Below are 18817 nucleotides of genomic sequence, written 5' to 3' on the forward strand. Positions count from 1 at the left end.
TTCTACAATCTTGAAAATTTTAATTTGAATTTAATCATTTTTAAATAATTTCACACATCTTAAATAAACACTTTTAAAAAAAAGTATATTCCTAATCGTTTTACGAGAATCAGCATGTGTTTATTTTTTGGCGCAAATAAGTAAGTTGTGTCTATCTGAAAAAAAAGAAATGTTAAACAAACAAATAATATAGATTGTAAATAATATTTCATTTGAAGTTAAATCAGCAGCATGTCTTTTTCATCCGATGAACGTAAGAATCACATAAAGACACAGTTGGTGATTCGTTCTCTTTCTTACAGCTTTCGACCAATGCACTACCTTGTTGAAAATAAATATATATTGTAATTATCGTACATACAGAAAACTGGGAGGTCGTACATGTTTCGTTGTCTATTACAGTACGTTTTTTAATATGTACATGCTTTTTGTGCATAAAGACATATGATTATAAACCGATAATGGTTTACTTTTATAAATTTTTATTTGGATGGAGAGTTGTTTCATCGGCACTCATACCACATCTTCCTATATCTATCTACTAAAGATATAATTTCGAAAATAGATACAGGGCTTACATTATCATAACCCCAATACTAAACCAAATTTTAAAATAGAATGTACGTTGAGGGAGTAAGCTTACTTTCAACGCACACCTTTCAATGCGCCTATCTGGATATTTTTGCACAGAAATGTTTTTTTTACATTATCATAACCTCAATACTAAAAACAAATTTAAAATAGAATGTACGTTGAGGGAGCAAGGTCACTTTCAACGCATACCTTTCAATGCGCTTATCTGGATATTTTTGCACACAAATGTTTTTTTAATTAAAGACAAGACAGATTTTAACAGAAATGAAGGGGATATAACCACGCGACATACATTGGTAAAGAACTTTGGTAAAAGCTGCTGCTTTATTTCAGAGTTTCATTATTATCTAGTTCATTCATAGTTTTAATAACTCGACATCTTATTCTAACTTCTAATGTTTCACCACAACAAAAACACAAATGTTTTCCCATGACTGCTTTTCATTAACGCAGAACAACTGGTTACGGTTTATCTATTATTTACGTTATCTAAATTTGAAAAGGGTCTGATTAAAAAAATAAAGATGTTTTTCTCGGCGAATAAAACTGATATGGGGTAATTGTACCAGCATTTCATTTTAGCAAATATGGATCCAACTTTAAATTGCTCTGATTAATAAACTCAACTGAGAATTCATAAGTTGAAAAAATCAATCGAATTTGAAAACAAACCATAATCATGATAATAACAAAAACCTGTTCAAGTTTATGGCGTAGTTTGTGTTTATTAAACAAAATAAACTTGTCTTTAACGTCTTGTTTTCTCCACTGTATTAGGATGTCAGTACTTCACCTTACTGTCATACAAGTGAGAGGTTGGGCTAGCTATAAAACTAGATTCAATCTACCATTTTCTACATAAGAAAATGCCCGTACTAAGTCAGGAGTACATAAAAATATGACAGTTGTTCCAATAATACAAACCCATGTCATGAAAGACTCTCTCTACTCCTTCCCCTGATTTTGCAGATGTCTCTGCAAAATACCAGCCGTGTCTTTCTGCAAGTAGTTGCCCTTCCTTTAAAATGGAAATATGATCGTATTAGTTCATAATATATTTTCATAGGTATATGTGCATATACAGTAAAAGACACTCTTCTACAATTTCATGACTTAAATATCTTTTATGTTTATTTTGCATTGCTGATTACTTTGTCTGAGTGTTTAGCTTCTTATAATTTTGTGCTATTTTCGCATTTATTAATCGGTGTGAATAAATATTCTCTTCATTAGTAAAATATCTGTTGTCGGCAAATGATTTATCAAAATGTAATTACGCCATAAAATTTTCTTCGATTTCTTCTAAATATCCTATTGTGAAGTCATGAGAAAAGCGATCATGCCTGATGACGTCATAAACTTAGAACACATCTTTCTGCAAATAGGAAGGATGAAAATCATCAGATAAACAGATTTCAATTGCTATAGCTCGAATAAATCGTGGTATGGTCGTAGTAAGTGGTCTCGTCACTACAAAAGTCAAAAAGTCTGAAAAGACCAGTTTTTGTCTGAATTAGCATGAATTTTTACTCGACATTCTTAATTTGCCTGAATAATTTTTAAAAATTCTTGACATAGTATGAATTTGTCTAATAAGGTTCTTGATTTTTCTTGACAAGTGTCTTGACAGTATGAACATTGTCTTAAAATTTCTCGACACTTCCTGTATCATCTGATAAGAGTCTGGATTAGTCTCGACCAATTCTTGACTGTCTTAAATTTGTCTCGATATGTCTTGGCATATTCTTGACATTTTTAATAATGTCTCGATATGTCTTGACATATTCTTGACATTCTTAATAATGTCTGAATATGTCTTGACATATTCTTAAAATTCTAAATAATATCTGAATATGTCTCGACACATTCTTGACAGTTTTAAATATGTCTTGACACTATCTCAACAGTATAAATTTCGCCTGAAATGTGAACAGACTTATTATTCCTGGAGTAGATGATAATTTATTTTTAATCCCTGGGAATTATTCAATTTGTTTTTATGTTTAAATAATTAACTTCATAATTTTGATGAAGAAAATTCATTTTAATTCAATTTTTCATCATGAAAATGATGATTTTCATTTTCATCTATCAACAAACTTTTTAAGTTGTACTGGCATGGTCAGTCAACTGATAAGTTGTATGGCTGATTACAGGTAAATCAGTAATTTCTATTTGACAGTTGCGTGTACTCTGGGGTGTGGAATACCTCAATTTTATGGGGAACATCCTGTCCATGTGTATTCCAACAGGTGACATTACACAAATTGTTCTTTTATTAAATGAATGATTTGTATATCATCATGATAAGCTATATATATAAACCACATTTTGGTACAATAATTGTTTACCATATAAACATTTAGTATTATGAATGTTTAATGAAATATGTCTACAGTATGATTGGTTTTAATCATTTAATTTATAAGATTTAGGAATCCAAATTTGTAATTATTTAAAAACCCACATTTAAATTATTTCATACTTTAGATTTCATAGCCATATTTGCATTTGTAAAAATATTTATATATCCAAATTTGCAATTATTTTACATGCCCAACTTTTATTTTTGTTGTAAGAAGTGTAACTTGAAACAACAGTATATATAAAGAGAAAAAAAAAGATAAAGTTATATCATGTATATTGGTCAGGATTTGTAGAGCTCAGAACTGTCAAGTAAATTTTAGACACAATTCAAAATGTTCAGAATATGTCAAGCCATACTGATAGAAAATAAGAATGTCAAGAATATGTCGAGAAATGTCAAGACAGTATTCAAATGTCAAAAATTTGTCAAGAAATTTTAAGACAATATTCAGAATGTCGAGAATATGTCGAGTAAATATAATACAAATTTAATATAAATGAGAATTTGTCAAGAAAAATTAAGACACAAGTCATACTTTTAGAGAATGTCGAGTAAAAGTTCATGCAAATTAAGACAAAAACTGGTCTTTTCAGACTTTTAGACTTTTGTAGTGCGTGTAACAGTCGACTGACGATTTAAATCAATATTTGTTTTGTAGATCTTGTCCAGCTGATCATTCTTTCATTGAAAAGTTTCTTTGTAAATGTTTTTATTTTCACGATTATATGCAAGCAAAAATGTTAAAAACAAATTGTAGAAGTTGTAATTTAATTGGGAAGAATTCTCATCAAAAGTCCCCGGCCAGTTTTGCGTAATTAGACAACTGGTAGAGGTCGAAATTCTTCCCTTGTCATATTTTCGCCTTTTAAAATAGTTTACAAAAATAAGAACGACTTACATTTTACCCATTTACAATCCTTGTATCTATGATGAGCTTAATTGTTATCTTACTTGGCTTTGAACCTCCCTTGCATGCCTCACGTTGCCGTCCAAATCAACTTTGTTTCCAATCAATGCACATTTCAAATTCTGATGTCCGTACTGTTGTATCTGTGACGGCCAACTCTCTACGTACTCAAAGGATTGCTGGAGTTAATAGTATTATACATTATTAGAGTTAATTGGAACATACCGAATAAAAAAGAGATAACACTGGTTGCCCATTCAGAGACTCTGATTGTTGTTTGAAAGTTTGCTTGATCAATATGAAGCTACTTTGGTTGTGTTTATAAGATACAGCTTTGCATACATGTTATTGAGTACGGATCCAGTACGTCTATATATGATTGCGTAAGGGCACAGCTTTTCCTATATCACATAGAGTTTAGGCTGTCATGAATAAGGATTAGTTTAGCGTTATATGTTTTGACATGATGTCATATTTTTGTTCTTTATGGGGTCTTTTTCCAAATCGACACAACATTACAGATCTAACAATCAAACGTTTGATGTGATGTACCAATATTTCACGCTTTTTAATTATGGTGGTATTTTTAGAACTTAGTAACATACGTTATGTAGAAGAGATAAAATAAATAAGCGTTGATTCTTGCAAACCAAATCCTGAGCCCGGAGAGCGAATGGTTTGTATTTTATGAATCAACGCTTTTCCATCGATCTATATTTAAAGCTATTTTGTGATGTGTAGGCCTTGTCTTAATTAGAAGGAATTGTTATGTTTTAATAACCACGTTATCATGAAATAATAAATCTAAGTTTACAACTTATTGGTTAGAGAAATACAAATTTAGCATAAAAATAAGTTATTTTAAAATTAATTCCATTAGTGAATAGAAACTTTCGATGTGTCTTAACTGCCTCAACAAAAACATGTTTGGACTCAATAGTATATAATATTCGGTACGGTGACGGGCGATTAGTTACAGACAGAGAGAAGCAGGCATTTCTGTTGATGCATCTGTTGTTCTTATCATAATGAAGAATATACATGCACATTAAACTATGCACGATTGTGATATGTTATATTTTCTACAACCTTTCTAGATTAAAGAAGAAATAGGTAAAAATGCACAAAAAAATGGTGAGTAAAGTGAACCTTGTCTCGAACTTGTTTGATTTCTATTTTAGTTGTTTAAATGGTACGGAAAGTATGGAAAGAAAGATATTAACACGGATATTGCAAGACTTGTCACTATGATCACTTCAATATTTGCATTTCTATGCATGGCACGAATGACATGAGTGATGTCAAAATAGAAGGAACCGGGTTCGACATTTTGTATTGCCCCGTTTAGTTCTAAAATTTCACAAAGCAGACCCGGTGTTGTCATGGAAAATAAGGCATATTTGCATGACGTAAATTAAACTCTGGCATTTAACTAGAGTTTCCGGGCTGGATAGAAATTTATTTTTTATGGGGATAACTTATTATACATGTACCTGTTTGAATTTCTGCTATATTTGAACAAAACTTATTAAAGTAAAGAAAAACTGACAATTTCACGTGGAAATAAAAACCAAAATGAAGGTTTGTCACAAGATTGATTTTTTATATCGATTATGTAAATTTTAGTATTCAAACTTGAACAGTGATTTTCCTGGACAACCAGATGGTTATCTTAATGCTTTGTTCTTTTTAATTGGGAGTCGGTATGATCGTTTGAAAATAAATAGTTTGATACTAAATGTTTTTATTAATCAAAATAATAGGATGAATTTATATGCATGCAGAATAGACATAGCAAAATAATTTCCATGGGTGCAAATTTAAGAATTGCAGTAATAATGCGTTAAGAATCTTTTTTATACTTTCTTGTTATTATAATACTTAGTGTCAAATGTTATAATGACAACAATCCTTATTTTATTAACAACTTTTGTCTTTTTATAGTGTAATGTTTATCATACATTGACAAATGTTGTACAATTTTGGCACGTTGGTCATGTTCATCATTGTTAATATGCTAGAGTGGACCGAGGATTTTCGAAAAGGACGTTTTCATAAAACAGATTCTATTTTTTCCAGCATTGGGAGATAAAAATTCGCCAATCGCACATTTACTTTAGAAGCACTGTAATAAGATGAGTTAAGCCTTTAGTAAGTAAGTAAGTAAGTAAACGCAAGTATCATAAGGAATTAATGTACGTACATCCTATAAAGTATTTATTTCTATTCAAACTTACATTTGTAGTTCGAAGATAAATTTAATCATGGAAATGTAAGGCTTTCGAAAAATGTGTAATGTTTATTTAACAAAGCTTCTGCTCAAACTGTATTTGAACACAATAGATTTATTTGCAATAACATCTTTATGACTCACATAATAAATTCTTCCGACGAACAATGTTTAGATCCGCCTTAACTTAGCTTTTTATAAATGTTTGGTTTCTAAACAAAACAAGACCGAGTCCTCTACTGAATAAAGACCATGTTCTTATGTAGTAAACAACATTGATGAAACAGGGTTCTTTTATTATGACATCTGTCATTTAATTCGTCTCATGCACAGAATATTGAGCAATCTCTGTGTTTATATTTTTCTTTTCGTACTTTCCAACATTTAGAGAGAAATTCAACAAATTCGAGACAAGTTTTAATCAATTCACTAGCTTGATGTACGTTTTTTTTATTTTTATTTACTTATTTCTTCTTTAATCTAGAACAGTTGTGTAAAAAATCACAAGATACACAGAAATTCTATCTTTGTCTGTAATTGCGCGTACCGAATATTAAATTAATACTATTGAGTCCAAACGTGTTTTGCCAGTGTAGTTTAGACACAGTTTCGTAGGAAACAATTCAACATAATTAGGTGCCAGATTTAAGGAGCGTTGATTCTAGAAAAAGAATATACACTTAATGAATATGCTGACGTTACAGCAATGGTTTAATGATATACAATAAACCTAGAGAAATGTTACGCCTTTATATTGTCATCCCACATTTAATCAATTACGTAAGCCTTCAAAACCGCCAACGTTCAAGAAAAAATAACAAATAAAGTCGTGTACGAAAATACATATATATTTCTAGTGATTAAAGGGTACCTACATGGCTACTTATATCATATAAAATCAATGCAATTCCTGCATCTCGATAAAACAAACTTTGGAAACTTCCTGCTCCAGTAATTTCAGAAATGGTAAACACAACAGATTTATCTTTACAGCCTAACCTGCGTGTCATCGGCATTGCTTAATAGAAAAAGAAAACAAAAGTTCTGCGTATCTTGGTCATGATTTTTATTACAACAATTACTTTATTTCAAATTAAAATATTCCTACTACTAGGATACAATCTATGGGAAAATATTGAACGAAGTGCAAGCACATTAATATACCGGACATAATATTTAATTGTTATGATCTAAATATATATTACTGTTACGATAATGATACTGTTACTGATTTTTTAATCATTGGTCTGACTTTTTTTCATCCTTTATTTTTTTTTATAAGATTGTCTCCAAACTTGATTAATTTGATTTTAATATACATGTACCATCTATAACTCATAAGAAAAAGCATCAGTGGAAGTCTCAAAATATACTGATTTTAAAATATTTCAGTTTTAGAAGTGAGTTATCCTCTTATGTTTGGTGTGTTTTCCTCAGTTTTATTTGTAACCCGGATTTGTTTTTTCTCAATCGATTTATGAATTCCAAACGGCGGTATACTACTGTTGCCTTTATTTTTCTAGTATAGTCTCGTTAGATTTATTTCACATTTTGTCCTTAGCGTTTGTTAGTTGAATGCATGTAATGTACGATATGATATTACAAGAATGACCGGTAGTTGTAACCATCCTTGTTCTTTTGACATATGCTAATCAGTGCAAATAAAGGATATAAGATCTCAACATAATTCATCGGTACAACCTGGATTAAAATATTTTTTGTGGACTGTAATGGAAAGTTATCTTATCGGCAATCAAACCACATGTATTAAATGAATACCCAACACTCCTAACCAAAGGTACCCTACATAGGTAATGCACTTACTTCCAAGGATATTTGGAATATAGTCATAAGGGAAATCATTTTTTGTAAATCTGAGAACCAGTGACGATTTTCCTACCGCTGCATCTCCAACAACAGTCACATTTGCTCTGATCACAGATAATGCTTTGTCATTCATTTCAATGACTTACTAACTTTACAATTCGGAAACTAAAAGAAACAATTATCAACATGTTTCCTTTTTTAAATATACTTTATACTTATACTTTGTAATTGGCGTCAAAAGAAATCATAACCAATCATGTGCTTATTAATATAAAACAAATTTAATCTAATTTTGTTTTCATATAAGTACGCAATCACAGTTGATCAATATTCATTTTGTTCTTAAAATATCCTGACCAAGTCAGGAAAGTTGCCATTGTTATATTATAGTTCGTTTCTCTTTGTGTTGCATTTTAGTGTTTCTGTTGTCCTGTTGTTCTCCTCTTATATTTGTTGTTTTCCTCAGTTTAAGTTTGTTAACCGAATTTGGTTTTTCTCTCAATCGATTTATGAATTTCGAACAGCGGTGTACTACTGTTGCCTTAATTTAAGCAGATAAAAGTACTTCATCAATCTTGTAACTAATAAAAATTTTGGAAAGTAAATATAAAAAAAAACGAATGTCATGTCAGGACTTGAGCACTTTCATTTCATCACGTTTTGTGTATCAATCAACCTCAATAATATACACTCAACTTCTTTATGAAATTGTTACATTTTTCTCTACTTTTTGCAGATATTTTCAATTAAATTAACATTTAAAAAATACCGGAAACTCCGCTAGTAGTTTAAATCAGTTAAGCGTATTTATAATAGTTTAGCCGTGTCAGTTGTAATACAAATATATACCTTAAAAGTTGAAACAGGTTCCCATCCGTCTTGTGGTCAAGTATATATTAGTGACAACGCTTTCCCTAATTGAAGTATAATTTAACATTCATTGCGTGTGCATTAAAAGAGCGTCGATATTAGAAATTTCAGTGTCGCAAGAATTAATTATTTATGGTATTTAGTATTTATATTGTAAGTAGGAAAATAAGTATACTGTGAAATCAGTTTTTATTCGTGGGATACTGATTTACGTGGTTTTCCTTGATTGATTTTCCCACGAATGTAAGTATCCATCGAAAATAACAAATTTGTCTAATTTTAGACATTGAAAGATCTCCAGGTAGGTTTTACTATCTGGATACGGGCATAGTATCTATAAAATACATCGAATATCAGCCAATGTACTATGGACAAAATCTACAACTTCAGACCGGATTATTCCCATTGCATGTTCTAAAAGTAAATACTTGATTTTCATAAAATTAAGTTGATAATTCCGGTGATGATATCCGATAGTGAAGTGTTCATTTCACTGTTGCCTGATTCTCGTGTGATTTTCTTTTTATAATTCCATTGCAAGCTTGCTTTTTTATTTCGTCAGAGTAAAATTTCGACAATTCAAAATATTCTAACCGTTAAATATAAGGTACGTGATAGAAATGTTGTAATGGCTGAATTATCACCTTTGATGATCGTAACACTGTTGATTAATTAGTGTCATCAACCTTATAAAACGTGTGTAACATCTTAAATGTTAACTTTGCATTGTTCTTCAATGGAGACATTATGTAAGCATAGATAATTCAGCTTAATAATATTATGAACTCTATCTATAAATATTCTAATTTCCATCTATTATATTGTCGTTAACTATAAATTCAAATGAATCTTGTATGTCTTGTGAATCATAATCCCTAAGTATCACGGTTAAACTATTTCATAAATGCAGGAGAAATGTAAAGGTATCCTCTTCCCAGATAAATAAACTCATCATAGATATCAGGACTAGATTTTGTAATTACGCCAGACGCGCGTTTCGTCTACAAAAGACTCATCAGTGACGCTCGAATCCAAAAAAATGAAAAAAAAAGGCCAAATAGAGTACGAAGTTGAAGAGCATAAAGGACCAAAATTCCTAAAATTTTTGCCAAATACAGCTAAGGTAATCTATTATAAACGATAGCTGATATGTCAACCTTTTTAAGCACCAAATTTTTTATTTTTTTTAATAACATCAAAATAATAGACTAAAGGTTCCGCGGGGACATTCACAATATATCAATGAAAAGACCAACTAAAAAAACGACGACACACACACACATGTTGAAACAAAAATACTATAGAAAAGCTAAAGATGAGCAACGCTTTTCCTATGAAAACGAGTCTATATTATAACAACACAATGAACATCATTTAAAAATATAGTTGAATCAAATTTTATTGTAATCTGTATACTAGCAAACAAAGGTATGCCTATTCAGTTTCATTAAGTATAATTTTTCAAGTTTATATATTTTAAATATTTACATATAGTAACATGTTAATCCACTGACATCATATCATTATCAATCTTTATAGATATATTACTCACTTTGATTATAGTACATGGTTAGTTTAGTTTTACGATGTCACTGATCTTTTTTTTTAGTATAAATTTACTTTCGCACAATAATAAAACTAATATCAATTAATGAACCAAATTTCAATTAAAAGGGAATAATACCGAGAAAAAAAAGGTATACAATGCAGGAATTGTTTGAATGCATGACAAATATTGTTGTTTTTTTTGTAACAAAAGCAACACTCTAATGGCCTGTCAATAAAACAAATATCATAATTGAGAACAAAGCCAAACATTAATATACATACAACATGTGTACTTACTTAGAATTGTTTTAAGTTCCTTGTCGTATCAAACATATAATGTTTAACTTTTTGTGAATTTCCGTCTTTCAATTTTAGCAGTTGAATTTTCGTCACACCACTTTCCAATTACAAATCCAACTGTATGAAGGAATTGTTACTCATCCTGTTATCAATACAATGTATACCTAACATAACCAGTCATAGTATTTCCGGTACGTTTAACATACCCATTGATCAAGCCTTTTCGTCTCATACATATTAAAAATTAAGAATTAACGTCTGACTCGAAATCAGTGTACAGAAAAGATTACCGATCATCACGGAAATCTATGGGAGCGTTCACAAAATGGTGTTTTATAAATATATATGAGGAGACGACATACATGATAAAATGTTCATCTTTTCTGCCTACAAACAGTTGAATATGAGACAAAATATTACTTAAGGGTGATATATTCAACTAACGCAAATTTTCTATATTCAACATAGTGTCCTTTTCAGCTTGTACCGAAACACAAATTTGTACTAGACTCAGTTCAGTTATAATGGACGTCATGATCAACTTCGAAATATAATTTACAAATATAACATTGTTGGGTTGATGTTTAGACGAGTTGTATATATAGAATTCTCAATTCATCTCTTCATCAACCCCTCTCTTGGTTCCGATTTATCGACGATATTGACATGAAGTGGGACAATACTGAACAAGAACTAAATGTGTTCATTCATCATGCCAACGATGCCCATCCCTCAATAAAATTTTCATATGAAATCTCTGACTCTAAGATCACATTTCTTGACACTACAACGCAATTGAAGGATGGAAACATATTAACAGATCAATATTGCAAGCCCACAGACAAACATCAATATCTATCTCCTTTGAGTTGTCATCCCAAACACTGCACCAAGAGCATTCCCTACAGCCAGGCCATACGAATAAAAAGGATTTGCTCCTCCAACGATATTGCAAAAACACGTCTACAAGAACGTCGCTGTCACCTTCAACATCGGGGCTACAAAAGAAAAGACATTGATAAAGGTTTTTCTCGTGCTAACAACATCAGCCGAGATGAGCTTTTACAATATAAAGACAAAAAGGTCAACAAGAGGGTGCCTTTTGTGTTGACGTATCATCCGAAATTTGACAACTTATCTCACCTAATCCGCGCAAATTGGAAAGAGATCGAAAAACATTCTAAACTATCCAAGATCTTTCCCGAGCCACCTGTACTGGCTTTCCGTAGGCCCAAAAGTCTTAAAGACTTGCTGGTGAGAGCTGATTTATCCTCTCAAGCAGACTCTTCATCTATGGGCTCTTGCAAGGGTTGCGGAAACAAACGATGTCTGACTTGCAAACAAATACTGGATACCCAGACTTTTAACAGTCACTCCACTGGCACAGAATACACCATATTTTGCAATGTTAATTGCAAGACTTCAAATGTTGTGTATCTCTTACAGTGTAAATGTGGTAAACAGTATGTTGGCGAGTCAGAACAGCCGTTTCACAAACGAATGAACGGCCATCGTAGGGACTACCAATGAAAGCCAGACCTGCCTCTCAGTCGACATTTGAGATTACCTGGCCATACTAAGGCAGATCTCATTGACCACAATTATGCTTGGTCTAAGGAGGATAGATTTGCTCGGGAAAGATTTTGGATCAGAAAATTAATAACTTTGGCACCAAATGGGATAAATGAAAAGGTGTAGTTCGACTCCTTGTAGTGCTTCACATTTAGGTTATATTACTTATTATTACAGTCTCTGTTTCTTTTTCTTAACCTTTTTCATTTATTAAATAAATCTGTTGAAGATACCAATTTAAATTGCTTAATTTTTTGAGGGATGTATAAGTACCAAGTCACGTACTTCTAGTTATACTTAGTCAAAAACTATTATTACATTTTTACGGCCGTTTGTTCGCGATGTTTAAATATTCAGACTCTGTTATAGCTACTTTACTCTGTCAATTTCAAATATTTTAAAATTTAGATCCTTCAGTGCTGTCTATTTGGTAATTTTACAGACGTTATCATGCTTATACATGTTATACCATCATAATTGTCGTTCCCGATAAAGTTTTAGAATTGTGCTGGTTCAAATCGCACATTATTATTTGTATTTAAAGCATATCTGTGAGCTCTCTGTTGTAATAAGCCATATGACCTATGTCATGTTTAACAATTTTTTAGAATGATGCAAGCGTCTTAACTGATGTTCGGTTTGACTTATTTTATTGTATAAATTTCAAGATTTAGTAAAAGTTTAATTTAAGAAGACTTAAAGATGATTCATTTAATATGTTTAACATCAGAATCTGACTGACGAAGGATATCTGTTATCCGAAATATTTCTAAATAATTACATTTATAGTTACCTTTTTCTGTATTTGAAATTGTTGTGTACACTTTTTTAGGTGTTTATATAATTTATTTATTGTGTACATGTATCGTTACTCGTAACGATCCAGCGCCCTCGTGGGGAAAATCGTTGACTACTATTCAGACGTTTTATATATTACAACTCGTCTAAACATCAAACCAACAATGTTAGATCTGTAAATTTGCTTTCGCAAATTTTTGGTTCTTCCCTCGCCGGGATTCGAACCCATGCTACTGTGATATCGTGACACCAAATCGCCTGCACTGCAGCCGTCCCGCTAGACCACACGACCACCTGGGCTATATATATATAAAACGTACAAGAATAACAAAGACCAGAGGCTCCTGACATGGGACAGGCTAAAAAAAGCGGCAGGGTTAAACATGCTTTTTGAGATCTCAACCCTGCCCCTATACCTCTAGCCAATACAGAAAAAAAACCAGACACAATACACACAGTAAAACTCAAATTTAAAAGTAATCCGAGTCCGGTGTCAGAATAAGTAACAAAAGAAACTAAACGATGTGACAATGATACATACATTAACAAAGGACTACTAGCAGTTACTGACATGTCAGTTAAATACCTCAACCAAACTGGTTAATAGATAATGTCTTCATGTGATGCTGGTTTAGATTTAAAAAAAAATTAGATGTGCAAACAGTATCTTTACACATTGCATTTTCAATAAAAAAAAAATAATCGCCTTAAAATCAAGAACACTCTAGAATAACAACAATTATGACGAACAAGGCAATGCTTACTCGATACAGAAGCGGAGAGATCAGGATTAATTATAATGATTTGAAAGGGAACATATTTTTTAATTTGTTAAAACATCTCCCTCCCTGAAAAAACACTTACTGGAGTACAAAATATATAACAAAACCGTTATCATGTTATGATCATCGTATCGGACAAAGAATAGTCCATTAAAATGATATACGCAACTCAAGAACAGTTTAACGGACTACTGAGTCTCCGATGAAGATGTTTCCGTAAAACCGAGGAGACAGATCCTAATTCATAGGTTGAAAACGAACTGTTAATGTCATGACAAAAAAATAAAACCGATACAAGCCGTATATCATACACAACAGAAAAAAATTAACAACAGAAACCCATCCATAATACTGGGGATGATCTCATATAAACTCAGCAGATTTTGTTTTACATGTGGCACCTGTCGTGTTGCTTTTTAATTACAATCCCGGATTTAAGTCTTCAACAGTAGGTCACACTAGAGAAAAATAGCATGCTAAATAGAAAAAGGAAACAAAAGTTCTGCGTGTCTTGGTCATGATTTTTATGACAGCAATTACTTTATTTCAAATCAACAAAAGACATGTATCCGTCGTCATCCATGAAAGACATAATTATTACAAATTGATCAACTAACTCGTATTACAACTGCAAAAGAACGTCACATCATCTATGTTCATACCTTGAACATGTATTCCTACAAAAACAAGGCCAAGACTATTGATTTTTTTATATTGATTTTATTTTATCATTAACATCCTTTATGCAAGGTACCATACCACGTAACTTTTCAAGCGCCAAATAATATCGAACAAATTCAAATCGTGTTTTTATCATTCTGTATATCTGTATTTGTCCTGGTCTTTTAAGGTTTTATCGTCTATAAGATAAGATAAGATAATACATGTATATATTTTAACCGGCGAACATCCTACATCAGTTGGTCATAGTTCACCCTGTTTTACTAACACATGTTATATTGCCTTTTCTTGCATTTTAACAAATTGGTCGTTCGTTGTGATACAGATGCACCAGCTTCTTGATGTTTTACCTACAATCACGATTTGTAGTGTAATTGATTTGTTCTGTTGTGTTGTTTTGTTTCTGAAGACTTAGGTACCGGTGAAGGGACAGTGGTAAACATTCCAGTGCTAGTATCTACACAGTTTGTGAGTTGTTGACAAAATTGTTGTTGACTGCATTTGTTACATATAATACCATGTTCAAAAAAGATTCCGATAAATTGTTTGTGTTGTTTTGAAACTTGTATACAAGGACCTTATTTAAAAGAGGGACGAAAGATACCAAAGGGACAGTCAAACTCATAAATCTAAAACAAACTGACAACGCCATGGCTAAAAATGAAAAAGACAAACAGAAAAACAATAGTACACATGACACAACATAGAAAACTAAAGAATAAACAACACGAACCCAACAAAAACTAGGGGTGATCTCAGGTGCTCCGGAAGGGTAAGCAGATCCTGCTCCACATGTGGCACCCGTCGTGTTGCTTATGTGATTACAAATCCGGTAAATAGTCTCATTCGGTAGGTCACATTCATGAAAGGGAAGGGGATTGTAGTTACGACGTTAAAGTTATGTGTATATTACATCCGCAACATTTTGGCTTAATTGCTATAGAATCAATTCTCGTGTTGGTGGTTATGTACAGGCACCTACATCAGTATGACGGCAGTTGTTCCTTGAATATATGTAATAAATTTAAACACATGAATAGAAAGTAAGTCAAAAGTATGGACAGTCATAGGAATGCACACAATACGCGATACATTATTTTTTTCTTTAAAATACATGAAAAATGATATACTAGTAAATTATATAGTCAAAATGAACCAGAATGACTCTATGAATTGAGCAAACATCCGAAAAAATAAGACAGAAGCATTAAAATTTAATATAACAACACAAAACAATGCAAAACTCTGAGCGAGATTCAAAACCTTTCTTCAAAACCATCATTCTGTAGTAGTTTTATGCTCTACTGATTGAACCACGGCGATCCTTATCAACATATATCTTATTAGGGAGCTATATCGCTACAATCTAGCAATGTTACAATTTTTTTCTTTAAAAGGTTGATTTTATGTAATAAGGACACACAAAACCAATTTCATTTTTGAGGGAAAAAGTAGTATGAATTGGTTTGAAATGTCCTTCTGAAGGGATTCCCTGTTTTTCACACCTAAAAACAGCCGAAATTCCGCATATTTGACTTTCATCCTTTTTGAGGGTTAAATTAACTATTGATCACACATATCATAATATATGTAAATCGAGATATTGATCAAAAAGCATTTTATTTTATTTTTTATAGTAAATTTTATGCTGTCGGCACTTTTTGAAATTGGCCCTTATGTGAAAAAAATTTCTGACATATTGCATGTATTGGCCCTACCTCTTTTAGAACGGATGATTACATCTTCGCCACTTTGGACTCTTTGTTTAAAATATTTATTATAAGCAGTGACCCTTTATCAAGGAAATAATTATAGAAGATGATAGCTCTGAAATGCCGTATCAACTTAGAAGTATATATACCATATACAAGCGCTGATGTAAAGTTACTAGATAGAAATAGAAAGTTCACATTCAGGTAGCTGGGCATTGTTGTTGACCCTGATGAACGATATCTACATGTAATTCTAGATAAGAGACACACTTATCTGTTTCTGTTGTTTTCTTATTTCAATAAAAAAATGATACAAACACACATCATCTTTATAGCATAATTTAAAGTTAAAACTAATTAGACTGTTGCCATCACATTCATGTCAGAAACCTGAAGCAAGATGAAGTTTGCTATAAAGTTGAAATTGAATAAAAGCAATTATGAATGTTAAAAGCATATGTACTTGTAGTAAGGCCAAAATCATACAATTATTGTAAATCTCTGTAATGCAGCCATATATATATATATGCTATGTTTTAAGGAAGATGTTTCTTAACGTTATTCAAATTGGATTATCTCCCGTTTAACAGAAAAATATAGATTGATAATTAACTCAAATCAAAGTTTAAAACAATTATATGGCACTATATACATATATATATAACTTCCAACAATGAACACGATTCACATTGCAAGGGATATTTTGCCTAGTAACCAATGCAAGTTTGATGGTGGGGACTATTCAAATAAAATATTACTCAATTGGTTTATTTCTGTTTATTTTGAGCACCGTTTTATGGGAAATGTATACTTGCGAAATCAAGAAGGGTTTTATAATTGCAAAGCAGATTTCTTTTTAAATTTTAATCTCTCTATGAACTGCATTGGTCGATTCCCATTTTCCGAAAAGGCGGAGTATTGGAAAGATCAAACAAATAATGAAGGAATTTGGCCTAACACCTTGTGAATCGAAAACTACAAATTTACTCCCTATGAATCAGTCTGTTTTTGACAGTTTTAGTGTATGTTGATGTTCTGAACACGGCTTTATCAACCAATATACCATAATAATCTAGAATGCCGAAAGGAAAAATAACGCAGCTGTTGAATTGGATGGACGGCTTGGACCTTTCGAGTACCTTACTTAAATGCAAGTGCCGAACTCCGTGAAGTCTGAACTATTAACAATCTTAAATTGAATTTAGCGATTTTACTGTGTTGTTCAGATTAATAGATGATTCGTAATTAGCGTGGCGTTGTGTACACACGGTAATAATTTGCAAAATTTCTAAAACTACCAACTTGTAAACAAACCAATTATTGCGTAGAGAAACTAACTAATCAAGGATCAAACAACAACTTTGTAATGCAAATTTAGCTGGATAAAAACTCTGATTTACCTGAATGATATTCATCTACACATCAGTATTAAATTAGACCTTGCCGTTTTAAAAAAAAAGAACTAACAATTGGTAGGTATAATGAGAATGTTCAATACTCAATTTTATTACAAATCAATAGAGTATTTTCCTCAATGTATGATCCCTATACCACATTGGAACCGTGATATGTAAAAAAGTATCCTTCGTGTTATTTTTTTCCAAACAGTATTATTGATATGATGAATCAACATGTTATCTGTATCAATATTCTGTTTGCAAAGATTTACTTTTTTATTATGTTTACTCATATAACATGTATAAGCAACTCTATACCTCTTTTGATAAGATTACCTTATTTATGAATTATAATTTCTATGAATATGCCTTGTCAGTTAATTTAACAATCTCTTTTTTTTCTTTCATTTTAATATCCATGACATCGGACTCGGACTTCTCTTGAACTGAATTTTAATGTGCGTATTGTTATGCGTTTACTTTTCTACATTGGCTCGAGGTATAGGGGGAGGGTTGAGATCTCATAAACATGTTTAACCCCGCCGCAATTTTGCGCCTGTCCCAAGTCAGGAGCATCTGGCCTTTGTTAGTCTTGTATGATTTTTAATTTTAGTTTCTTGTGTATAATTCGGAGTTTAGTATGACGTCCATTATCACTGTACTAGTATACATATTTTTAGGGGCCAGCTGAAGGACGCCTACGGGTGCGGGAATTCTCGCTACATTGAAGACCCATTGGTGGCCTTTGGCTGTTGTCTGCTCTATGGTTTGGTTGTTGTCGCTTTGACACCTTTCCCATTTCCTTTCTCAATTTTATATACAATTTTTCACATTAACTATTGTGTTCCTTGCAAGATCTTTAAAAATCGGTTTATAAAGAGTGTTTTTAGAAAACTTAAAAATTAACTTTAAGTTGGTCGTTTTGATTTAAAATATTACACTGATAAATATTTCGTCTTATCAGACCAATTGCTAGTTACAAGCAGCAATGTGCCAAAATTTGTACAGTTTGAAAGATATAAAAAACATAAAAATTACGGCCTACTATTTATGTCATATAGTCATCTCCTCACCTCGATGACTGTAAACAAATTACTGACCATGTCTGAAGAGGGAGTTGGGTACCACATATAACCGATAATGATATAACTCGGTTAAATTAAGATTCAATGTAAATATTCTATTCAACTCGACGTAACTGTTTTCTGACAACTGCATACTGACGAAAGAG

At 31.7% G+C, this 18817-nt stretch overlaps 1 protein-coding gene across 1 annotated transcript; it reads right to left on the reverse strand.

The window, feature by feature from the left end:
• On the reverse strand, nt 1–8840 carry LOC139503105 (uncharacterized). Its single transcript, XM_071292804.1, has 5 exons — nt 8776–8840; nt 6975–8091; nt 3914–4048; nt 1519–1612; nt 1–321 (listed from the first exon to the last, which is right to left on the reverse strand). The coding sequence occupies exons 2-5, from the start codon at nt 7113–7115 to the stop codon at nt 224–226; spliced, it is 468 nt and encodes a 155-aa protein (XP_071148905.1). The 5' UTR covers nt 7116–8091; nt 8776–8840; the 3' UTR covers nt 1–223.
• Nucleotides 8841–18817: the final 9977 nt, after the last annotated feature.

Source organism: Mytilus edulis, chromosome 14, assembly GCF_963676685.1.
Source record: "Mytilus edulis chromosome 14, xbMytEdul2.2, whole genome shotgun sequence".
NCBI classification, from domain to species: Eukaryota; Metazoa; Mollusca; class Bivalvia; order Mytilida; family Mytilidae; genus Mytilus; species Mytilus edulis.

Bases quoted from the DNA above. Each gene is read 5' to 3' on its own strand.
- LOC139503105 (XM_071292804.1), bottom strand. From the start codon at position 7,115: ATGCCGATGACACGCAGGTTAGGCTGTAAAGATAAATCTGTTGTGTTT. The intron at 1,613-3,913 runs GTAAGATAACAA...TCCATTTTAAAG, and splicing joins CAAGGGAGGTTCAAAGCCAA to GAAGGGCAACTACTTGCAGA. The intron at 322-1,518 runs GTTTGTATTATT...ATTTTCAACAAG, and splicing joins GAGAGTCTTTCATGACATGG to GTAGTGCATTGGTCGAAAGC.